The 25,416-nt window shown below is 41.4% G+C and overlaps 1 protein-coding gene across 1 annotated transcript in view; it reads left to right on the top strand.

Annotated features, from left to right (window-relative positions):
- Window positions 1-24,643, top strand: part of LOC103907763 (plasminogen) — a 29,678-nt gene extending 5,035 nt beyond the window's left edge. The window contains exons 4-19 of the mRNA XM_009289998.1: window positions 4,484-4,598; window positions 5,791-5,954; window positions 6,482-6,611; window positions 6,735-6,853; window positions 8,329-8,491; window positions 9,584-9,711; window positions 10,573-10,732; window positions 12,234-12,424; window positions 13,422-13,570; window positions 14,294-14,387; window positions 16,353-16,470; window positions 17,515-17,589; window positions 18,116-18,256; window positions 21,648-21,754; window positions 23,298-23,443; window positions 24,485-24,643. Of these exons, the coding sequence (XP_009288273.1) occupies window positions 4,484-4,598; window positions 5,791-5,954; window positions 6,482-6,611; window positions 6,735-6,853; window positions 8,329-8,491; window positions 9,584-9,711; window positions 10,573-10,732; window positions 12,234-12,424; window positions 13,422-13,570; window positions 14,294-14,387; window positions 16,353-16,470; window positions 17,515-17,589; window positions 18,116-18,256; window positions 21,648-21,754; window positions 23,298-23,443; window positions 24,485-24,643 (2,159 nt within the window). The remainder of the gene's footprint in view (window positions 1-4,483; window positions 4,599-5,790; window positions 5,955-6,481; window positions 6,612-6,734; window positions 6,854-8,328; window positions 8,492-9,583; window positions 9,712-10,572; window positions 10,733-12,233; window positions 12,425-13,421; window positions 13,571-14,293; window positions 14,388-16,352; window positions 16,471-17,514; window positions 17,590-18,115; window positions 18,257-21,647; window positions 21,755-23,297; window positions 23,444-24,484) is intronic.
- Window positions 24,644-25,416: the final 773 nt, after the last annotated feature.

Here is a 25,416-nt window from a genome sequence, read left to right as displayed (position 1 = left end):
GACAGATTACTAAAGCCTTAAAAGCTAGAATTTGAAGTGTACTGCTTGATTCTTGAGTGTTATTATGGTCAGATTCCTTCCTGTTTTAAAAGGCAAAACCACTGTTACAGTTGTTTTGATCAAAAGATTTTAGCTCTCCAGTCATGTCCCCCCCTGCCCCAGTAACAGACCTCACAAGACTAAAGCCTATGGGGAGCTCTTCTCCACTTTTGTTTTTCACATGTTCCTCATAGATCACTGATGTGTGAGTCACCAGTACAGAAGAATATTGGAGGAAGTTCAGCCAAATAATTTCTGGCACAAGTGAAATACCTGTAGAAATAATGGGTGTAGCCAATGCCTCAACACTTTAAATGTGGGGTTTTTTTACTGAAGTCAAAATTTATTGGAGTTTTCCTGTGATGTTAGAACAGGATAAAGGAGGAGTATGTGCTCTGTAAATTCCTCTGCAGATGTTGAAATTGAAGAGACACATGTACAAGTCATTAATTATTAAATTGAAATTAGCCCTTCTAAGTGAATGAATAATTCTCACCGACCTTAATTATATGCTGTCACAGAGGGCCAGACAATAACTCAGGCTTAAATTGGTACAAATCAAGATAATATCCCTAACTTCATCAGGGCCCCTTTACATTGCTTGCCATTGTTCAAGCTTTTCCAAGCTTCTGAAACATCTGAAGAGACACATCTGATCCTCATTTCAGCAGCAAAATACTTGGTTTTATACCCAGGAGCCTTGGTCTCTCAGGAAAAGGAGAGAGCACTGCTTGGCTTCTCTTCTTTCTTGTCCGCCTCCTCCAAAGCTATTGCCTGGAAGACAGGCCTGGTGCCTCCAGCCTCAATGTTCACCCCAGTGACCTTCCTGAACACATGTAATCTAGAAATCTAGTCAGATCCTTCAGCTCTGCTGCTCGTACCCCCATTGAAGCCACCTTTTCCTGCAGAAAAAAGGCCTAGCTTGGCACCCTCTCATGCTTCAGAATGGATTTGTCTTGTTTACTTTTTATCCTTAACTGAAACTGTAGGGTTAGATATGGGTCTGCTCCCCTCTCCCCTCATCCTCTTGGAAGCGGAGCTTTTCCTTCCTGGCCATGACCAGGACTGAAGGAAATGTCACCACATGAGTCCACTGCAGGAGACACTGTGTCTGGTTCCTCACACCGAGGCACCAGCTCATTAGCCTGTAGGTGCCTGTCACGGCAGGGGTCCCCCATGAATGGAGGCACTTGTCCGGGTGTCAGGCCCAGGACAGAGACATGGTTACCTGTTGTCCTTGCACAGGGTGAAACTAAGTGTCCCACCTAGGCATGGCAGGTAGCCACCTCTCTTGCCTTCACTGCCATCACTGTGTGGGCTGTCAGAGCAGACGCATTCATCTGCAGCCCTTCTGTAGAGTCACCAGCCCTTTGATGTGACTGGGAGACCTTTTCTGATTATTTCAAAGTAGAGGCTGACTCTTCTCAGCTCCCACTGCAGACTGAGCAGAAATCAATTCTTCATATTTAGCATCTATCAATGTCACTGAAAGCTGCAGTCAGGCACTGCCACAGCTTGGACAGTAGGTCATTGATACCAAATCCCTTCATGTGGAATCTATTTTCTCTTTCTTTATTTTAGCCTCGTGCTGATGGTGGTGGTTCTTTGAAACGACTCAACCCATATACCCAAGCTTAAGGCAGCTAGATACGAGCGGGAAAAAAGGCATCTGCCTCACAGACTCTTCAGTTTCATATAATGAGTTATCAGGCATCATTTGCTCATCATCCAGCATTCTTATGATCTGCAGCAATTTGGGGACTGCCTGTCTCATCTTCATCTCCTGCTGCCTTCTGCATTCTGGGAGACACACCTTTGACACCTGGGACACACGCTGCCTCCCTTGGCTATACCATTCAGCTCCTATGCTGCCGCTATGGAACACACTACCTCTGCCTTCTTAGGGATATCTCTTGAGAGTCTGCTTCAGCAGGAATTGCTTTTAGCTCTAGCAGCCAGAGATTTGGTTCCTTTGTTTTTTCAGGGGACAGTTTTACAGTGCCTGTTATTTCAAACAGAGGATGTAGAGTCATCTTCCTTCTATTTTTCACTATCAGGAATATGCAAGACTATTTCATTCCTTCTGAAATTCACAGCTACCCCTGCCAACATCTTTGTGAAGTTTCTGGACAATCCAAATGGCAGCATTTGGTATCTGTAATGGCCCCAATCCACCTCAAACCAGAGATATTTCTCATAAGGCTGTTAAAGTGTGTTGTAAAAGTGAGACTCACCTTCTTAGAAGCAACCTAATTATCACAGCCAGCATCACCCAACCTGAACTTGAATTTGCAAATAAAGACATTTAGTGTCCTTAGGCCTCAGAAAGGTTTTCTGTCCCCACCATGACTCCTCAGCACCAAGAAATAGGTGCTGTAAAACTCCTTTCTGCTGAGGTATGATGGAATCTCTTCTGCTTGGAGGAAGCAATCTCCAGGACATCTGTGACTCTGTCACTCCCTTAGGCTCATGATGGCTGTACAATCTCACCTATGCCTGACTCAGACCTTGGAGTTCATAACAGCTACTCTGGCATCAGTCTTTGCCAGAGCTTATTTTCCTTGGGATTGGATGCAAAAGATCTGTACAGAACAGCTACTTTAAAGCCAAAAGGTTCATCCTTCTATGAGTATAAGAGTTTGTCTGGCTGTGCTGGGCCACACAATGTTATGCACTCACATTTTATCCCACCACAGACACTTCGAGATCTGTATGCAGACCACTCTGGATTGTCCATATTTACAAAGGCTCCATGAACGTATGTCTGGCAGTTACAGTTTTACTTTCTCTATGTTAATGGCAAAATCCTGTATGAGGAATCCTCTCCTGATTACAACCTCCTTGTTAATAGTAGGAATAATTCACAAGGCACAACTACATAGCCTTTGTAGGCTACGCTCACTACATTATGTTGAGTCAGATTTCTTCCCACCCACACCTCCAAGAGTGCCTTTTCTTTTGATCCTAATTGGCCTCTCAGAGTTTAAGAACCATGGCCTTTTTACTAGCTCAGTGGCCATCTGGAATGCTTGCCTTCGTGTATGGGTAATAATCACAGTTTTTGCACTTGGTCACTGAAAAAAATCCTTAAGAACTTGGTTAGAGACTTCTCCCTCTTTACAGAGCAGTTTCTTCAGTCAAACCTTAATTTTGTCTTGACATATAGCTTGGCTTTTGATCCCATCACTCTTTTGAGGAACACAGACTTTCAGGGGTTATAGGCCAGGACAGCAAAGTCCTGTACAGGACAGAAAAGTAAGAGAGACTTTGGGAGTCAAGCGAAAAGGAGCCATGTTACTAAAAATTCTGTTTAAGAGGGATCAAATACCAAGGTCTAAATCCGTGGTGATTTCCATGTGCCGTTTGAACAGGGAAGTTACTTGCTTGTCTTTATTCCTGATCCAGCTGTACAGAGCCTCCACCCCCTCTCCCCAGGTGTCAGATGAGTGTGACTTAGCATTTAGACATGCTAAAATCATTTAGGAAGTACCTGGCAACATCAGAAAGTCCATGGGCAAGGCTATTGACCAGAGATGGTCATGCTGGGACCTGCTACTGGAGTACCAGTGTTGAAGCAGCAGTGACAAGACTTTTGGGTACTCCAAGAGTACCCTGACAACTAGGCAGCAGCTCCAAGAGCCCCTGTTGGTAAGACATGCAGCACAGACATTTGTAGTCCCAGCCACACACTGTGATGGCAAGGTGTCCAAACAAGGTTCAGCTTTTCCTATCAGATTGGTCTCCTGTTTTTGCTCTAACGTCTCCATTTTATATTTGAGGGCTCAGGGGGATTCTTCTTGTGCAAAGAAATTTCTGGAAGGGGAAATGAGGATCACTCCCCCCAATAACTGGAGATTTTTCAGTGTCTGTTGCTAATAAAAGCATCATCAACATGCTTTGCATTCTCTCTACCTTGGAATCCCACTAGAAAGTACCTGGGAGTCTGAGGCTAAGAGGAATCAAAGGTCTGGGGGCCACTTATGTGACAAATGTGTTCCAATAACTAAAAATTCTCTGGTTTGAAAGGATAGTTGCATGATACTGGTACTGTGAATGTGCTTATGAACAATAAATTTTAAAGAATCTCCAGCTGTTGGTGAAAGGTCTTCCTTTATATTCCGGCAATATAGCAATTTAAGCATGCATTTTATACATGTCAAAACCAATTGTAACTTGTTATATCTGTTTTCTTAACTTGATTTTATTAGCTTTATAAAAATGCTTCAGGAATTTTCCTCTGTAGTTGCCTAGTAGTTGCTTACTAATTTGTTTTAAAACACCTTATGGAATCACATCTCTCTGTTTGCATGCACAAGAGGTTCAAAACATGGGTAAAGCATGGTTCATCATAAACTGATGAACTTCAGAGTTATATCTGCAGATTCTGTTTCAAGAGATGCAGTGTTGTAACACCATTGAGTTAACAAAGCCAATTCCATTTCAGTTTACCTTCTACAATGTAAAAAAGGGATTGGGAAGGACTACAGAGGAACGGAAGCCAAAACTCGGAGGGGTATTCCATGCCAGAAGTGGGCAGAAAAAACACCTCACAACCCAAAGTACGGCCATATTTATATTTGTCTTCATGTTGTCCTGAATCTTTTCCAAGCTTCCCCAACTTCATGTGTATAAACAACTTTATAGTGCATGTTATCAAAGCCAGTTGTCAGGTGACTTTTAAAGACAACTTTATCTTCATCTGTCTTGTTCCTTTTGACCCTGCTGGCAGAGAACTGCAATGGTATGGGTAAGGAAAGGGTGCATTGTCAGCTAGAGAAGTTGTGTCTAAATGCTGGGCCTCTTAAGAAGATGAAATGCTGCCTCTATCAACCCATGATGAAAGTTTTGCTATTGGTGACAGTGAGGCCATAATTTCTCTCTTCTGTATGAGGTGTGAAAAAAAAGAAGTGATATCTGTCAGCTCTATGACCTCCTGCCTGCCATACAGAGACAGTTAAGAAGAAACATCCAGCAAAGCATCTAAGGGACCTGCCCAGGCAAAGTTTTCTCAGGGCTGGCTGCCACTGGGCTCACTGAAGCAAGTGTGGAAGCAGAGAGCCCATTTTCTCTGATCTATGTTGGAGTTTTATCTGTTTAAAAAGTTATTTTTTGATGTTATGCTAATGAAACTTGGATGTGCTTGTTTCAATTTTTTGTTTAAAAGCCATTTAGTCTTCTCTGGGAGGATTGCTATAGGAAGAAGCCTAGGGTCACTTGCTTCAAAATCTCTGCAAATTAGGATCCAGTTGTGTTTGGTGAATAGTCTCAAGAAATACTCCACTTTTAAAGTAGCTGCATTAAGAGAAATACATGACAGATCCACAGGCCATAGTAAGCTGACTAGATCAAGTGGATGCAACTATTAAAGAAAATAATTGTCCTTTGAGACTGTCATAGTCCTTACGGGCTGTAAGCTCACCCATCATTGGCAACTGGGACCTAGGGAGAAGCTACTGATAATGGTAGTTACAGAATGTTTTTCAGATTTCATTTACAGGTTACAATGGGGAATTTGTTTGTCTCATTTTTACTGTGAATGAACAGAGCCCACAGCTAGCTGAGCAAGTTGGACATTTCCCTTCTGCTCCACTAAATTACTGGAATTAAAATAGAATTTTAATACTATTACAGTTATACACCTGAAAAACACCCCAGTGCAGGGTTGGATGAAAACTACTGCAGAAATCCTGATGGGGATGAAAGTGGACCCTGGTTACACAACATTAAAATAGAATTTTAATACTATTACAGTTATACACCTGAAAAACACCCCAGTGCAGGGTTGGATGAAAACTACTGCAGAAATCCTGATGGGGATGAAAGTGGACCCTGGTGTTACACAACAGATCCTGCTACCAGATTTGATTACTGTAACATCCCAGAGTGCGAGAGCCAGGTCACGCACACTGGAGAAGGTATATTTATTTTTCAGAGAAGGAGTGTTTGAGTAGGTAATATTATTCCTGCTATTTGTTCTTGCTTTATTATTGCAGATTGATTTCAAATGTGAATTTAGATCAAGCTGGAACTTAAGAAGTTCTCAACACAAAGGTTGTTTTCCTAATTGGCTCCAGTTATCAAAGTAATTTTGTAAATATGGAGGAACTGAAATTTTTTAATCATTTGCTGATATTGTCCTGCTCTTACCCCTAGCAATTTACTTAATTTTAACAAGAGTAAAGATTGACCCAAGTGCTGTGTTACATACAGAACTCCCATTGCTATCAGTACATACAGATATGCAACAAAGTCTTCCCTCCAAATGACATGTATCCCTAAAGCTTTATTCATTTGGCTAGGCTGTAATGCATGGTCTTCTGGATTCCTTTCATCATTAGCTGGAGTAAAACCCTCTTTTCCTTTCAGTGTAGTCTTCCATGAATAGATCAGGATCAGAATTCACAGGCTTGTGCGAACCTTGCTTTGTTTTCGTTCTGCCTAGGCCCTACAGTGGAGTGCGTGCAGTGTAATGGTGAAGACTACCATGGAGAAGTTTCCAGAACAGAGTCTGGGCTTGAGTGCCAGCGCTGGGATGCCCAAGAACCTCATATGCATGGATTTACCCTGAAACAGTGAGTCACGCTCAGCGCTGAATTCATTCCTGCAGTGCCTGGGAGACTCTGCCTGCAGACAGCCTCATTCCTACAGCCGGCCATAGCTGACTCATAAGCTTCTCTTTCATTTTCAATGTGCAGCTTTCCAGAGAAGGATCTGAAGATGAATTATTGCCGTAATCCTGATGGCGAACTTCGGCCCTGGTGTTTCACTACCAGCCCTGCTAAACGCTGGGAATATTGCAACATTCCTCATTGCAGTGAGTCTGATTTCCTAAGATCACTCCATAGGGTAGCTTGTCTCATAAAAATGATGCAGGGAGGGGAAAGACAAGAAATCACAGTTCTGAGTAACCCGAGGAAATCCTTGTGAACCGAGGAAAGTGCACGTCAATAAGCAGAATCACTGACTAAATTTCTGTTACATAAAATCATGTAAGGTCAGTGAGGATGCAGATGTCACGAAGTGCAATAATGCTGGAGATGTTATAGAAACCCTAATTTGTCTTCAACCACCTTACTTTTCAATTTACCCGAGAGGCAGGTCATTCAGGTTAAATCAGGTGGTAGTTTTCAGCTGACCTGCTAACTCATGGAAAACACGTAAACCACCATGTAGCCATACTGTGGTATTTTACCTGGGTCTGGCCAGCACAGCCAGCACTGCCTTTTTCTTAGCAAGGGATGAAGGAATAAACAAGTTCAGGCCTCAGGAGAAAAACTTGACTTATCAGTGAGCTAGCTTAACCCATTAAGCTGAGCTCATTAAATCTGGACATTTCCAAAGCACTGAATAACGAGATTAGCATTGCCATTTGTAGAACTAGACTGCACTTTGAGAAAAATTTTGTGTTTTTATCTCTAGAGCTTGCTTTCTTATACATCTGCACTTGCCAGTGCTCTAAGCAGCGGCATGTGTTTGCTAGATGTAGTTCACCTCAGCATGCTCAATTGCAGATGGAAGAATGACTATTTATAGACTTCTGTATGATAAAGTAAATTGTGAAAGTTAGCAGGGCATCCCCATTTTGTGCTTAAAACTTAAAACCAGTTTAAGGAACAGACCAACCTTTTAGACTCATACTTGTCTCCTTGGGAAGTTCCATATAGAAAGTATATAATAAGTATGCACTGTAGATTCATTTTCTCTCTGCCCTCTGCAGGTTCTGTGCCTCTGATCGTTACTCTTACTTCCTTTGCTGTTCCCCACATGCCAGGCCAATTCACTTTCTTTCACTCCTCCTTCTGCCCCACTTTCCCAATTCACTGACTCCAGAGGCTCAGCTCTGAAGGCTGTTTTGCTTTCTCTCACAATTTCTTCTTCGCCCTTATCCTTATCCTTTCTGCCCTTCCACCCTACCCATGTGTATTATATTAATGTGCTCCCTTCATCCCACTTGTTTTTACCAGACTGTACAGGACTACTTACTGCCTTTCCAGCTCTGGTCTCAGGGGACTGGAGGCACAAAATCTGGCTCGACCCAGCAAAATTATTTACTGACTGCCGTAAAAGGGCAGACACAGGACATCTGTCTGGCAGCCCGACTGCTTGTTAAAATGTACACTTTGGTTTTGCCATGGCTTTCAACCAATGTCACCTCTGCTAAAAGAAAACAATGCATGTTCGAGATTACAGAAAACAGAGGGGGTTTTAATATTTTTGAAAGCACTGTCTAGCTGTGTTTTTTCTTTTATTTTCTTTTCCTTTTTCTTTTTTTTTTAAATCCTGTTGCAGCTACACACCCACCAGTCTCTGGCCTGGGCTCCCAGTGTCTTTCAGGGAAAGGAGAAGACTATCGAGGCAGGATAGCCATCACCGAATCAGGAAATGCCTGCCAACACTGGAACACACAGTTTCCTCACAGACATGGCTGGATTCCTGACAGATATCCCTGCAAGTACGCTGAGCCTCGTCATTTTAACAAATAAGAAAGAACATAGTTATTACTTATAGACCCAGATGCAGAGGCAAGAATAGCACAGGTTTTCTGCAGCTATGTTGATAAGCTGTATTCTCACCTTTTGTCAGCTCTCATTACTTCTGTTCAGGTCTTGCTCTTAATTTTTTTCAACATTCCTTTTTTTACCAGCTGCTTTATTCTCGTGTACTTGTCTCACTTGTCTCCTCCACATCCCACTGCAGCGTTATAAGTATTTACTACTTTTATGTTAAAAATCCGCTGGCTGTGTTTTGGCACACTTGGCACACTTTCAATGCATTAGTCTTCTGAAGAGCGATGCTCCAAGGTCCAAGATGCTCCAATACATCCTCGTGCTCCAAGGTCAGAGGAGCTGGGTTTGCAGAGCATTATCAATGAGCAAGGGGAGCTGGGACTGACCAGACTTTTAGCTCTGTATTTTCATAGAATCATAGAATCATTGAGGTTGGAAAAGACCTCTAAGATCATCGAGTCCAACCGTCGACCCAACACCACCATGTCCACTAAACCATGTCCCTAAGTGCCTCATCTACTCGTCTTTTAAATACCTCCAGGGATGGTGACTCAACCACTTCCCTGGGCAGCCTCTTCCAATATTTTGATCCTGTGGGTTGTGCAATGGATCCTGCAAGTTTTCCTGGGCATGTGAAACCCTGTCCATTATCACAGGGCAGAGAGCAGTGTGCACCAGTGCTCATATGCACATGCTTCCAGGATCAGTCTGTGACATCCAGCCTCGCCTGGTTCTTACCGTAACGGTCAGGTACACCAACAGTTTGTGTTTTGAAGTCAGCTTTTACTGCTGTATCTTGGCCTCAAAAACAGGAGCAGAAAGTATAAGCATTGGAAAAATTCTTCATACATCATCAGCATTTAGACTATAAATTCGAAGGCTGTTGATTAGTCCCAAAATAGTGGTGCATGAGGTAACCTCCAAAAAGAATAAATGTAACCACTGAGTTGAGTTCTGCATGCAGTAGTTGTTAATAGTCTTCCATACAACTCTTCTTGATTTCTATGAGTAGTTTAAAGCCAGTGTTTCTGTTTCAGGGGCTTAGAGGAAAACTACTGTAGAAACCCTGATGGAGAGAAGAGGCCTTGGTGCTACACCACCAGCAGCGTTCGGTGGGAATATTGTGCAATTCCCCACTGTGATGGGACAGAACAAGGGATTGTTGGTATGAGTAGTGGAGTGTACTTGAGAGAAGGACTTTAAAGCAGTGAGAGACATTGTTTCTCATTGTAAATGTGTCAAATCTTTTTTCAGTCACTTTGTCACTGTTGTTAATGCAGTTTTTCTGCTTGGCATGTTACAAAACCTGCCAAATATTGGACTTTCAATGGTTAAGGAAGTGCAGTGAAGGATGTAAATCACCAGCTGTCCCAACAGAAGAATTGCAGGATGACAGAGGTTTATTTTTTTATATTCCTTTTTTTTTCCCCAATGTTGGACATTTTTAGCAAGTTAATTGAAAAATGAAAAATAAGTTTAAAGGGATAAAAAAGTGCTAAATAAAAGGAAGTCCCATTTTTTGAAAGTAGCCATGAAAGAGAGGACAGGATCTTCCAAAGTAATAAAAATCTCATCTGAAACATCCATTCATTTAAACACAAAAAATAACAAGAAAGTCTTAGTGCAATCAAAAGGATAATAGAGAGATTAAAGTTTAACACAATGTCCATTTTACAAATATATCAGGGGCAAAATCACTAGCATCTAATCTTTGAGGATTTTTCATGGGAACTTTCCGATCTTTAATTCAAACATGTTCACATATACCAAAAGGAAACTGAGGGATGAAGGGATGAACCTTCCACTGAACGGCATCTGACGTATGAGGGTAATCTGTGAAAGTTTTCGAAATATCTTTGGAAATGCCCTTCTGCTTTTCATGCTGGCCGTGATGGTCTCACTGGACGCTGTCTGTATAAATGAGTCATGTGTTTTTGTTGTCCTGTGTGTTTGATGCTTTCTTGTGCCTACTCGGTAAGACCATAAAATCGTGATGCCAAAGACCAGTTTCTGTTGTTTGCTGCAGATGCGCCTGTGCAGGTTTCCCTGTCAGAGGAGTGCTACCGAGGCAAAGGCCAGAGTTATCGTGGCACAACTTCCATCACTGTATCAGGAAAGAAATGCCAGGCCTGGAACTCCATGTTCCCACACAGGCATGAAAAAACCCCGGACAGATTCCCAAACGCGTATGTTTAGCACAACTTTTCTTGCTTTATCTGACAATGACCATTGCTGATTGTATTATCTGTGCACGTCTATGCTTTAAAACACTGCCAGGGAATATATCTATAAAAGAGAATTTTTCCAAGTCACGGAAACATTTTCTGTTAGTCTAATTTTTAAAAACTGTGTTTTCTTGTTATTTAAATTCTGAGTAAAATGCAGCTGTGTCCCTTTACTCTTAAATCTGAGCTTCTGTAACCGACACCGGGAGACTTGTATCCAGAGTCTGGGCATCTGCTGAAATATGCATTTTGTTTATGAATTTGAGACCTTTGTTGTGGCCTTTCTACTTATTTCATCTGGGAAGAACACAGCATTTATGCTGCAAAACACACAGTCAGATATATTATGATTAGAACTATCATTTAAATGTTCTTTGTAGTTGGAATTGGGCACCCAGAATTGCATACACTGAATTTCCCCCCTTGATTTGTCTTCTTCAGACTAACAAAACTGGACCAGTGATGACTTAGAGAGCTACTCATAATTACTAGTGTGCCAGTTATTAATAAGGGTAGGAAAGCAATAAGATGACAATTGCTAGGAAATCCATCATTGCTCGATGGATTACAAGTATAAGTGGGAAGGTTGATACTTTTCTATTTTTCTGCTTTTTTTATGGTGTCACCCTAAATAAATTTTTTTTTTTAAATTTTCAGTCATATTTTGGCATCAAAAATATTGATGTACTGAAACTGGAACATCCTTAGAGGGGATGCTGTTTTTCACAAACATTTACAAAAATTGAAATCAAGCTGTAAAATGTGGAATTAATGTGTTCTGGCATATTGGAAAAAAAGCTTTTTTTTTTCTTTTTTTTTTATTCTGTGACTGTGCTGTGATTCAGGATGGGGAAATACTGCATGTCTGCAAATTATTGAAGAGAGGAATTCTACTTCCCCCTGCTCCAGCAAGCACAGGCATGGGAGTGCTCCCACTGAATTCAGTAGAAGTGTTTTTTTTGGGGAGGTGGGGGGATCATTTCAATAACTATTTATTTGCCATTCTTCTGAATATGAGAAAGAACCCTTTGACATTTAAAAATAAAAATTTTGGTGAAGCATAACTGCCTACCAACAGTATGGATCTTCCTGCATATTTATTATTAATTCACACAAGTGTGTATGCTTATACATATGTACTTAGAAATTAAATTATTGGCATATTGGGCATTTATTTAGCTACTCAGCACATTGATGTATTACAGCCAGAATTTAAGCCAGTAGTTGAATTATGTTTCCTTATGCATAAATATATTTATGACTCTGATGTACATGTGAAATATAACTCTCCACGCATATCACAGCCATAAATGTGTTTGCTGGTAATAGGATATCTGCCAAGAAGTAAACAATTAATAAATGTATTTATCTCTACATAGTACAGATCCACATCTTTTTGGCAAGATATTCCTATGATTACTTTCAGTCTTATGCAGCGTGACTATTGTACTTATTTTTGCAGGGATTTGAGGGACAACTATTGTAGAAACCCAGATGGTGATAACAGTCCATGGTGTTTCACCACTGACCCCAGCACGATATGGGAGTACTGCAATCTCAAGAGGTGTGATGATCACACACAAGAGCCTGCACCAAATGACCCCCCTGCAACGACAGCACAAAATGTTGGCCTGACTACACCCACCACATCTGGTAACAGCTGGCTATAAATGTCACCTCCCGTAGAGTCTGTGGGTAAAGGAAATAGTAATCTATCAAAATTATTCTTAAGTAGTGCTACAACGTAACAGTCACATCCCTCCTCCAGCTTTCGGATCTGTACTGTTGAATTTTGCAGCAAGTACTCTTTAGTCAGTTCATATCCTGTAGCCTATGTCATTTTACAGTGCATTCTGTAGGATATCTTTTTCATTTAGAGGAACAAGAGGAAAATAGACAAAATTTCCAGTGTTTCTGTAGCTGTGTGCTATTGAAATACAATCACAGTGGATGATGTTGTTATAGGAATTTTGCTGGTGCTGTGCTTTATGTTTTCAGGAGGTTGACCTTATCTTGTTGTATTGTTCATAGGCAACCATGTTTTGCAAAGTGTATGCACCAAGCGAAACAGGTTTTTGCTCTATCCTGCTTCATTGCTTCCTTAATTAATAGTCCATGTTGGTCAAAGTGGTGTGACTTTTCTGAATGTATAGTAGAGCTTTCCACGGATTATATACTTTGCAAAGGAAGGTGGCAGGGTTGGATAAAAGATACATTCCTAAATGGAGCTTTGTACTCTTACTCATGGGCAGCAGAAGAAAGTACCTGAAGCAATGTCCTCGGAAGCAACAAATGCTCTCTCAGTGTAATGGGCTGCTAACTCTGAAATACGCTTCTGTCATGGAAGGTGCTTACTGATACCAACTTGGCAAAAATCTTGGAGTCTTTTCAGATATTTGCAATATGTTACAAAAATGTTTAGCCTGAAGTTCCTTGAATTTTTTTCCAATTCAGTTACTCGGTACATCCAGGAAGACATCCATCTTGACAAACTAAGAGATCACATCACAGGGTACTCTTTTGTCTTTCTGCTGTAGACACTAGAGAGTGTGCAAGTCCTAAAGGTACTTAATCTGCCTTGTTTCTGCTTACCATCACCACATATAGATTCAGCAGCTAACAATAATTTCCTTTTCCTCTTTCTTCACAGACTGCATTAACGGTAATGGTAAAGACTATCGCGGCACAGTAGCAAAAACTGGAAGGGGCAGGACTTGTCAAGAGTGGAGTTCTCAGAAACCTCATAGCCACAAATATTTCACTCCTGTGACTCATCCAAGAGCGGGCCTGGATAAAAATGTAAACAGCTGCTAATGCCATTGGTGTCATTGAACATTGTCTCCGTTCTCCATGACCCCTCAGTAAACACTTCATGTTCAGTCTTTATAGATCAGGTTAAGCGTATCTGGAAGTCATCATGTTGATAGCCCAGACCTATAATAGCATTGAGGAGGGAAGGATGCATTTTACATTACCTAGGATATTGGTACTTCAAGCACAGAGGTACACCATGGGGTTGATGCTGACAGGCAAGCAGCGCAAAAGAATCATACAGCGCTTCCCTGATTTCTGCATACCCCAAAGCGATGCCTGTTGCTGTTTGTCACAAACTAAGCAGGCTTCTGGCAAATTCTCGGAGCTGACCTAACTTGCTCTCACTGACTTTAGAGGAAGAAGGATTAGGCCAACAATAAATGTTTTAGTGCAAAGCACTTAGTCATCCTATATCAAACTTTACTTCTCAGGAGGCCTTAAAAAGCACTAGAGCTAGGGTGACTCTTGGTGGATGAAGAAAATTATAGCAATTTCATCATATTTTTCTAATTTCACCTAATAGTTTTGAGATACAGGAAAGAAAGAATTTTGTGATCAGAGGAAATAGAAAGCATTTAACATCTAGTGGAAAAGTCATTGGGGGAAATAATTCAAAGTTTTAGTTTAACACTTTTTTAAAAACATGCACTTCTTCATTCTGTGGCTAACATTTGGAGTCTTCATTCTCTGTTTTTGTAATTATTACAGTATTGCAGGAATCCTGATGGAGACGTAAATGGTGTTTGGTGCTTCACAACAGACCCAGAAAAAAAATGGGAGCACTGTGAAATCCCACGCTGCTGTAATTATCCTTAAAGACTTTTCTGTCCTCCCTTTCTACAACTTATTATGATAGTTACAAAATGTTTTCAATCCGACCGTAAAAAAAATGCAGTAGGCAGTAGCTTTAGATTCGAATTTAGGTCTGTATGGAAGTTTGACACAATCAGGCACCTGTAACAGTCAGACAAAGTTTAGATAACCTGGTGCCAAGAATCATCAGTAAGATTTCATAGATAACAATCTGTGTGCTCTTTATCATCAGTGAAGCTAAGCACTCAGAGTTGCTAGCTGAATTTGAAATATCCAGTGAAGCTGTGAAGAGAGGTATTCCTTCCCCAGGCCCCTCAAACACAAGCACACCCTTGATGTTCATGCTAGTCTTTCCATGCACTTCGTGGCAGGACTAATGCCTTGAGAACCTGCTCATACACTTTTCCTGTTAGTTGGGAGCACCACAGATTACATCCTTTGAAACACTTGTCATCCTCTGCTGACTTAATTTTTATTCTGATCTGGATGTTAAAATAATCTGTCCCTAGATATTTTGCCTTTCTTTTGGGGTAGGGAGTGAATTTGGTCCTGGATATTTTATGCAGATTTCCTTAATTCTTTTTTTCTATTTTGGGATAGTAATCAGTACACTGAGCAGGTGTAGCGTTTGCTGAAAAATTCAGCAGCGAAAGAGATTTTACCTTCTGTGGTGCCCTGGCAGTGGGCATCAATAACAACTGTAATGTACTGGGAGCACTTCTTGGCACACCTGGCAGTCATCTCATTTGCTTTGCTCTTCCCTTCCTTGCCTGCATTTTGACAGATTTTTTTTTTATTTTAATATATCTGGCAGGGATATGAAAAGTCTATTTCTTCTTCATCTTATGTATTATTTTTACTACAGTAACATCTAGAGGCCAGGTCCCTGCTCTGTTGGACAATGTAGCAATACAAAATAGTGAAGAGTGGTCACTCCCTCAGGAGTATGTGATATTCTTCATGCTGGCCATCTAATCTGTTCCTCTAAGCAGCAATGCATTATGATTGTATGCATTAATTTTGTCGATGAGACCTAAGAGCTGTGCAGGCAAAAAGAATAAGGAATGGTATACAAACAACACATACCACAGCTGTAAAACCTGCTCCCTGAAACTGCTGTGGTGGAGCTTAACTCTGAGATCTGATCTCTTTTCAAAACAGCTTTTGAATACTAGATTTTTAAATTAAGGTGTAGGGGAACTTTACAGTCTCTTGCCTTTGATTACTTTATTAATTGTCTCATACTGGAACTAACAAATTTAACATCTGTAGCACCATATGAAGCTCTGGAAAGAGTTACTTGAGTCCTTACTGAGCACCCAAGCTCAATCCATTTAAAAAAGTTCAGAGAGATTTGGATTAACAAGAAAGCAGAGTGAGCAGTGTGAGGGGAAAATTGGAATATTTTATGACAAGGGGACAGTGACTCAATTTTATTTATAACCTAGGGATTGGTTTGAACTCAACCAAGGTGCAGACTGTAACGTTTTAAAGAATTTAGAAATTGTTGTTATTGTCTGGGCAATAAACTCTTCCTTTCTTTATAGCTCTCTTTTCCCTTCAGCTTCTTCCACTTTCTTTAGCTCTCTTTTCCCTTCAACTTCTCTATAGATTTTCTTTCTGGGGTGGGGCTCATTGTGGTTTTACTTATGTTATCTGGCTACATCCAAATACTTGACATAGTTAACAATTTTTTCCAGGTAAATTAATATTTTGTCATGTCAAATGTGATATATTAGCCTCAGGTTTAAATGTTCAAGGTAATGATAATATAATGGAGTCTAAAGGTTCTGGTTGTTCCTTTACCCTTAGTTTCTATTAATCAATGTAAAGAGTGAAAGCCTAAGGAAGATAAAAAAATGTCTTATGCCTTTCTCTTTTCATCTGATTGCACTATGGATGGCATTACAGAACTGTTTTAAAATTCTCCATTGTAGCTTTTTTTATTCTGTAGCTTCTTCTGAGTATAACTGTGGAAAAGTCCCAATGAGGAGTGAACGAGCCTGTGAGCAATATAGCATGTGTGACGCACCTCCAGGGTCTTGGCCTTGGCACGTCAGTCTCAGGATGAGGTACTGGTATTCCAGACTGTATCACCATCCGTGAGCACCAGGGTTTCACAGGGAACAGGCGTTAGACGGAGACTGACAGGAAACAATGCATATGCTTCTGGAGACTGGTCTTGGTTTCTATATAAAATGCCTTAGCATGTAAAATAAACTTTTTTTTTTTTAATCATAATGTCCACAGCTACTTATTGGGTCATTAATCCCAAACTCCCCACTTTCTCCTGAATCTCTAGAAGGCAAACTTGAACTGCAGACATTAAGTACACCTTTATTACTGAAATGGGGAAGGAATAATTCCCGCTGAGGATAAAGACAGTTAATTGCATTCTGCAGTGGGGGATTTAAGCCCAGGAATATAGCACCAACCTGCAACGTGTATGAATAGGTTTTGATCATCCCTTTTCACCTAGCATCCAATCTGCTTCAAATGTAAATTGATGCTGTGATCACCCTAGCTGTGTTAGAAGCCATAGGAAGACCATAACCTCTCAGTATAAAAAAACAATTATGCATAACATTTCCACAGTCATAATGAGAGTGGCTGAACAGGAGATGAAGAAATGCTTACAGAAAGGCTAATGAAAATTTCTATAGAGTTGTTGACAGTCACCATAATAAATATTATCCCAAGAAAAGTTAAAAGTCCATAGTAAGGTTTATTTGAAGAACTAGTCCAAAGCAACCCCACAAATCAGAAGGATGTATCCTTTTATTAATTGCTAATCGGGACAAACCCATTACATCACAAGTGACATTGTTAGGAAATGTAATTATTTTTATTAAATTCCTGAAAGCAAGAGTGCCCTGTTGCAAAAATTTCACTTGGGTGTCAAATTTCTTTTCATGTCTCTCATGTTCTGGAGCAAATAAAGCTTGTCCTTTGAAAATCTGCATTTGATTTCTTTTGCCATTGGCAAAAGACAAACTATGACTGGTAAAAGGGGGGGCATATTGCTGGTTTGCTACTATTTCCCATTGTGCACAGCATAGACGGTGGAGAATTGACTATGCAGTCTTAAATGAATGTGATTGTCTTCTCTATTCTAGTACCAATGTGCACCATTGTGCTGGCACTCTGATACATCCACAGTGGGTCCTTACTGCAGCTCAGTGCTTGCAAGAGTGAGTATCTGCTAGAACGAGTGACAGGCATTTCCTAAATCTGTATGAGAAAATCAACAGAGGACCAAGATGTACCAAATAAGGCACTTTTGTTACTCATTATTTCCTGTCTTTCTTGCCAGCAAGAAAGTGCAGCAGAGCACAACAGAGGTTACTTCTGTTGTCTGCCCTCTCGCCCACCCCAAAGCATGCTGAAAAGTGTGCTAATGATGTGCTGGTCATAATTGCACTTGGAAAAACTGTGGCTAGCAGCTGACCCTTAGGGCTTTAGGAGTTGTGAACACTGCAAGAAGGTGCCACATTATTTAGAGCCCATGGGATTTTTCCATGATCATAAAAATCAAACTGTTTAAAAAACCCCACATTTTCCTCCTCCCCAAGAATAAATGCAGGTATCTATGGTCAGAAGCAGCAACCTGACCATCTTATTAATTGCAATTCTCCAGGGAAACCACTGAATTTTGTAAGTGCGACATTCCTGATTACAAGTATGGATGTATAACCTTGCCACTATCTTTTCTTCCAGGTCAACAAAGCCTTCTTCCTACAGGGTGTTTCTTGGGATACAGAATCTCAATGCAGCAGAGCCATCCCTGCAAATCCAAAGTGTTCAGAAAGTATTAAAGGAACCAAGTGGAGCAGACATTGCTTTGCTAAAGTTGAACAGGTACCATTTCAGTCCAAGTTTTCCACCCCTAACACCTTTACTCTGAAGTCACGAGTTAGCTTAGCCTAGAGTTAGCTCTCAGGGGTGGTTGTGGGATGGTATGAGAGAGCGTGAGTCCCTTCAAGTGTTAGCATAGGCATCTGTTCAAGAGTAAACCCTGAGCATCTCTCCTGCTGAATGCCCCCACTGGCAGAATCCATGTGAGCTTCTTACACAGTTTAGGAAAGGCAAGGACCAGTTAGGATGGAAGGGATTGCCACCCACTAAGCGGCAGCTCCACTGAAGCAGGGAGGGTGGAGGCAAACCAAAGTGGAGTTGTGTCTGGAGAATCTGCTTGGACGGTTTTCCTGCTCAGCCCTGAGGGTTGTGAGCTCCAACTGAAGCTTTGGCCAGGAGGCACCACAGCTTCTGCATGGAGCAAGTAGAAGGGTCCAGTTTCCCTAGCAGTGCTCCAGGCCAGGCCACATCCATATTTCATGAGCTGCAGACTTGGCCAACAACTCAGTAAAACCAGATCCTGCTTGTGATATAGTGAAAAATCCTGTGCATAACTGTAATTGCCTGAAGCCCTCTTTTGTGTCTTGCTTAGATATCTGAGCAGTCTGCTGTGAAATGTGTGCAGTTACTTCAATGTTATTTGTTCCCTTTTGGAACGCTCCTGAAACTTTTCTACTTACTCATTGGTTTCCCTCTTGCTCTTACACTCACCATGCATGGATTAAAGATCATGAAAAGCTCATGTTTGACCTGAGAGGGCATTTCTTTTTAAAAAGTCACCATACAGCTTTAATGAACTTAGAAAAATTTCACTTAAATTTCAACTCAGGTTCTCTGGTGCTTGATTAATCAAAAACTCACTGACTTCAGGTGAGTAGAAGGAACTCATGCTCTACCAGTTTTACTCTTTGCTAGTGCTTGTAACTATGTCATTCAATTCCTCTTTCATTGGGTGCTCTGTGCACATGTGCGCTGTAGATACATGCATGCTATAGCACTGTAGTCAGTTTTGCATCAGCAGCACTCACCATCTGAGCACATTCTGCATGTGAGATGCCATAAATAGCAGATATGGGTATCATACCCCTCAGTTTCTGTCTTCGATCAACTTTGCTTGTTTTCAACTTCATTAAATTCCTTTTTTACATTTGTCTTCAGCTTTCTTTGTGGACCTTGTTATTTCCAAATCTTCACTGTCTGTTCATAAAACAGATCACCCAAGAAAATATGATGTGAGAAGACTGGTTGCTACTCCTATACCTGCATTTTGTGGCAATAGACAAGACTTGTCAGAGAACTGATGCAGGTCTGTGAAGATCTTGACCAAAATCATCCCAAAGGAGGGCTGATCTATTGAGGAGGATCACTGGTTTCAGTAGAAGTCTAGTCCCAGGTGAATTATGTGCCATGCTCCTGAGCAGATGTGTGCTGTCTGGGACTTTATACTTCCATTTCAATGTCATGTCGTCCACATTCCGATATATCTTCTGAGGTCTTGTTCCCTGCTTTCCTGTTCATTTACCTACCCAGACAACAGAGGCCTCTGAGAAGGTGCCAGTGTCCACTCTGTTTGTTTCAATCCCATTCGAAGGCCAGTTCCTTGTGCGCCAACAAGTTTTTTAGGTGCTGTCTCATCTTAGGATGGATGTAGAATTTCCTTGGTGCAGAATAGGAGCATAGGTAGAAACAAAGTTAACTTCTTGATGTTGAGGAAGCAGAAGCTGCAATGCTCTGTTGCTGTAGTTCAAAAATGTTTGCCTGGCTACTGTAACACCAGCAGGTCAGACAGGAGCCAGAGTTGCTGTGAGGGCCATACTACCAGTGGAATTAGACCTGAGGTGCTAAATACAACCTTGAAGATAAAGGTCCTAGAGGAACAGCACTAGAAACCTAGAGAAACCTGGAAACCAAGAACCCCCACACACCAATCCAAGCTTTCTCGCTTTAATCTCCTCTTGTCTATCAATTTTCAGGTATTCTTTCAAAAAAATGGACTTTATTGAGAAGTGAATGAACTAGTTTTGGAAGCCGCAGAACTGATTTTCATTCTTACAGGGAAAAGAACTGATGCAGGATTAATTTCATAGAACCATGTGAGAGTAGAGGTTTGAGATCGCCATCTTGGACTTCAGAAGGCTGGAGGGTAGAGTTCAAAATGATGGTGACAGCATTGGCACAACTGTAGCTTCAGCACAGGAGCTGGTTAGCATCTCCTACCCTCCTGGACTGCTGCGTTCATGTTTCATTCAGATTTTTGTGTTGGAGAGATCTTTATTTTAAGATGGGTCAGAGTCAGTTCCCTTTGGTCTCTCATTCTCTTGAATTTTCTTGGGGCTCAGCCTGATTAGGAACAGGGGGATTTGTTAGTTCCCTTGAACTGGACATTGGAGACCTCACTAGCTATCACATCACATACTTTGAAAATCATTCTGGGCCTGAAAAGAGATTATAAAGGTTCATTTTACCTTGACCGAACATCTGGAGTTCATTCAGGTCCCTTTACTTTTTTTCACAGTCAGAACTTACCTTCACAGGGTAGGTTCCTGACAGTGGTAGATCTCATTTAACAGCGTGTTCAGACATACTTTCACTGTACCAAAACTGTTTGCACTTGTCTGACTCCTAGGACGATATACCTTTCAGAAGCCACCTCATCTTTTCACATCTATGTCTGAAAGTCAATAAGGGATCAGACAGTCTGAAGCAAAGACCTCCGTATGCAACGTTTTCGTCTTCTGCAGAACTGCTTCCCAGGGCCCTGTCCAGTCCACATTGAGCTTTATTCCAGTGCTGAAGCATCCAGGCACAATGTTGTGATGAGGAAGAGTTTTATTTTGGTATTTACTTTATTGAGGTGCTAGACTTAGTAATGTGTAAGATACTGCATGATGTCACCCACCGTTATATCACCCATGTAACCAGAGGAAAAAGGAATTTTCTGCAACTTCTGCTTATTTACTCATTCAACCATCCTTCCCTCCTCCTGTGAAGTCCCTGAAAATGTCCATGACCTCTGAGGCAGGGAGGATCTGAGAGAAGTCAGGTTCAAACCACTTGCAAGGGTTGCTAGGGGCTGGGCTTGGGCTTGTGCATGTTCCTATACACACCGCAGGGGTAACTAGAGATCAGCGCTCTAGCACTATGCTGCAAACACACTCGCACTGTGACTGTGCCCACAAACACATCCCAGAGACTTTCAGTTCCTGTAAGTAACCTATTTTTTTACTAAGTGTCTAGGCACCATCTTACAACCATCTATACAGTTTTAAGGCACCATCAGCTTCTCCACCCTTCCCCACGCCATTTCCATTCAGACCCTTCTGAGTATGAAGACTGAACAAGCTGATGGTAATTTTTCTAAGGATTTTTTAATTATTCTTTTTTTGTTTTCCAGTCCTGTAACAATTACTGACCATGTAAAACCAGTTTGTTTGCCTGAAACCAGTCTGATGGTAGAAAGAAACACAGTATGTTTTCTAACTGCCTGGGAAAAAACAAGAGGTAAAGCATATTCGGTGCGGTTGAAAACTTAGGCAGGTTTTCAAATCCTATCCCAAAATATGTGCAGTGGTAGGACATGAAAAACAGATTTTACTTAAGATTTAACTAAGTTAGAGGTCACCAGGCAACATTATTCTTTTTATATCTTTCTCTCAGAGCTTGAATTTTCCCCCATCATTTCCCCCCCCCCGAGATAAGATGGCATCCCAGGAACTGTGAAGCCTTTGAGTCAGAGCTTGCTCAGATCCAGCCACCTTTGGGTGGAGTTCAAGCTGAAGATTTTTAATGTCAGTAAAACCCTTACCTGAATTTTGTTCACAATCTAGCATTAAAAAGACCTATGTGGTCTCCTGCTGCCCACCTCTCACTCTACCTGTGCTGAGGGTTGAGAATACCCAGCCCTCTTTGATCCACTTTTGCTGCAGCAGGAGCTGATTCCCCATCCCTGTGGCTTCCAGCAGTGATGCTGGCATCTGCCCTCATTCAGTCCCAGCTCCCACGTACACACTTTTGGCCTTGCTGACCTACACATAAGCGATGCCCTTCCCACCCTATTTGCCAGACAGCACCTTATTAATACTCCACCTGTAAATCAAAGCCAATGGGTTCTTCTATGTCTGTGCATCCACAGAATTAAAAAAAAGAAATGAACAGAACGTGTCCCTGTCTCTGAGTTTCACCATAAAAACCTTCCACATAGATTGCAGTACCTTTTTCCCCTTCTTGTGTCATTTATCTACAAAATTGATGCTCTGAAAATAATGCTTAAGAATAATCACTCTACTATTAGTGTAACTCATCAGCATTATCAAGAAACACTTTTCTTCAGGATAGACAGTATTTACTGGCTTTCCTCTAATCTTTTTTCCCTTTCTTACCTTGCATTTTTTTCTTTTTTGTTCAGCTTGCCACACGGTGGCAGCTGCTTCCTGTGTTCTAGTGCTCACAGCCACAAAAAAAATGGTACAAACGAGATTTCTTCTGGAAGTGCATTAGGATGGAAAAATCAACAGACCATTGTTGCATTTGGGCAGTGGGAAAGAGGGTCCTGCCATGTCATGCAACTAGTTCATGAAATCAGCAGGGGAGGGGGAGCAGACCCCCACATCTAAATAAACTGTGTTTTGGGAAAATTCAACCTTGGCTTCAGGAAAATTCTCCTTACCAAGAAAACACTATCTTTAGGCTTGAAAGAGTTCAAATAATGTAAAGTAAATCCAGGCTAACATTTTTTCCCCCTGAAACAAGCCATTGCTACTGCACCATAATGAAAGCCTACAAACGGACACAATGGCTCAGAATACTAAGCATCTAGTTTTATTTATTTTGTAACAATTTGCAAAGAAGAATAACCTCTGCTTGTTGAGGGTGGGTATGATCCAAGTACAAAAAAGTTGAAAGATATAATAAGGTCCTTCAAGGACCTCAGAGACTATAGTAGAGCTGGGGATGGATCCCAGTCCTTTCATTACTGAGGCTTCACTGGAGCACAATGCCCAGGCTACCCCTTATAACTGTTACATTTTCTTGGTTGTTCATAAAGGTTCCGATACAGACAACAGATTAAAAGACATGGAATTCCCCGTGCTTGAAAATAGAGTATGTAATCACCCTGAATTTCTGAATGGAAGTGTAAAAAATCATGAATTTTGTGGTGGATTTACTTTTGGAAGCATAGGTAACTGCCAGGTAAGAATAATCTAGCTTTGAGTGTAAGCAGGTCAAATGACAATTTGTACTTTCAGGGCTCAGAAATAGCTTCAGCAATTCAAGGCTTCTGCATGAAGCATAAGAACTGAAGTACACATAGCATTTTTTCTTCACTCACACAGTCAACCAGAATAGCAAGAAAATTGCACAGGGTAATTTTGCCTTCCTTTCAGAACTGCGTGCTGACATATCCTACTCATAGTAGCCTAGTGTTGTGAATACCCCATCCCACCTGAAATAAAGCCTGTGATATACTACCTGGACCTCCCTTTGTTCCTAGAGACAGAGGGGAAACTACTGACTGTTTCTGGTGCAGCCTGGAGTTGTACCACATCTTTATTTAATCCCTTGATTAAATAAAGCTTGAAGTGCTTCCAGTTTTCTAATTTTCACAAGTATATGAAAACACTTTTAAAATGTGGTTTTCTTAATGGAGGGTATCGTGTTGGGAGCTTTTCAATAAAAAGCTGGTAGCTACTTGGAGACAGAGTCAGAAAGCAAATGCTGCTCTGTCTGAGCAGGTGTTCAAGACTGCCGGTGCAAATGATGTCTTTGGGAGTGTGGACAGTGCCTTCATTGATAGGCATACAGATCACTGGACGTAGGTATTCATCTCCTGCCATGCCTGGATTTTAAGAAACAGCGTTATAACAATTATATTCATTTTGTCCAGGATCAAGTAGGTCAGAGGATGTGGAAAATTGAGAAACTTCCTTTTTTTGTGTGTAATTGGCTTCACAGTGATCTGGGGACGTTCCCACATCCATGATTGGTGGTTGTGTCTCTCTTCTTCAGACCAGAGGAATGGCCTAGATGCTTGGAAACAACTTTCCCCCTCCCCTGTTTTTTTACTCCAGCAGGTCTAATAAAACACTCTCCCTCTCTCTACAGCCCTTGCCTCAGTCATGTTTTGAGGCCTTCAGAGTTACCACAATATTATTCCTGCCAGTATTTTGTTGTTTGCATGTCTAGTGCCTCCATCACTAAAGGAGTCACCTTATTCTCTCTTCTCCTCTCTAGGCTGAAGTTGGAGGACCTCTGGTCTGCCAAGATAAGGACAGATTTGTCCAATATGGAGTCACGTCTTGGGGACTGGACTGTACCCAGCCATCAAAGCCTGTTTTTGTCCGAATTCCTAATTTTGTTTCTTGGATCAAGAATGCAATGATTGCCCACTGAATCTGGATGCAGGCTAGCTTTTCTGGAAAGCAGTCCCTGTATCAGAAACAGCATTCCAAATATGGTTTTAAAATTGTAATAATTCATAAGAATCTTAAATAAATATCATTACTGGCTGAGCATAAGCAGTTATTGCAAAGCAATAGCCAAGTTGACCAATTATTACTGTTGGTCAGTGTGTCTGTGTTGTGCCTGGGTAAGTCAACCATGTTGCATGTGGCAGCAGCTGTAAGGTTCCTACTTCACCCTTCTCTTTTGAGACATGCTCCAACGCATGAAAGTGGCTTCCTCTTTGTTCAGATACCCGCTTTTCTCCTCTGTGCATGCAAGCAGCTGGCCTATCTCTGTGTATAAGGTCTTCCCTGTGCAAGAAACTTTATCCCATATCAGGCCTGTCCCTGTACCCATCACTGGCATCTGCTCCCCTTTCTGTGCTGCTCCAGGAATAAGAAAGTAACAACCAAACTCAGCCACTGCCTTGGGTAAGAAAAGGCCAAGCTAGACTGTGCCCTTGCTGCCAGGAGCTGGATGAGGGCCTGGTGAGGTTGCTTCTTCTTGGGGCTAATTCCCCCCACTCTCACCACCCAAGCAGAGCTTTGTGCTGTGCTGTGCAATCATCTAACCTTCGTAGATTACATGCTTGCATGGAAAAAACAACTATCCACTACAGCGGGCAAAGCAGTGAGTTGGATGGCATATAGTATGGGTCACATGTTTGTGAGGCACTAACACAGAAATCCTGCTCTCACTTGTGACACCAACAGTTCAGCCCT

Source organism: Aptenodytes forsteri, unplaced genomic scaffold, assembly GCF_000699145.1.
Source record: "Aptenodytes forsteri isolate BGI_AS27 unplaced genomic scaffold, ASM69914v1 Scaffold122, whole genome shotgun sequence".
NCBI classification, from domain to species: domain Eukaryota; kingdom Metazoa; phylum Chordata; class Aves; order Sphenisciformes; family Spheniscidae; genus Aptenodytes; species Aptenodytes forsteri.
The sequence above is the reverse complement of the archived record's forward strand: the minus strand, read 5'-3'. Positions and strand labels throughout refer to the sequence as shown.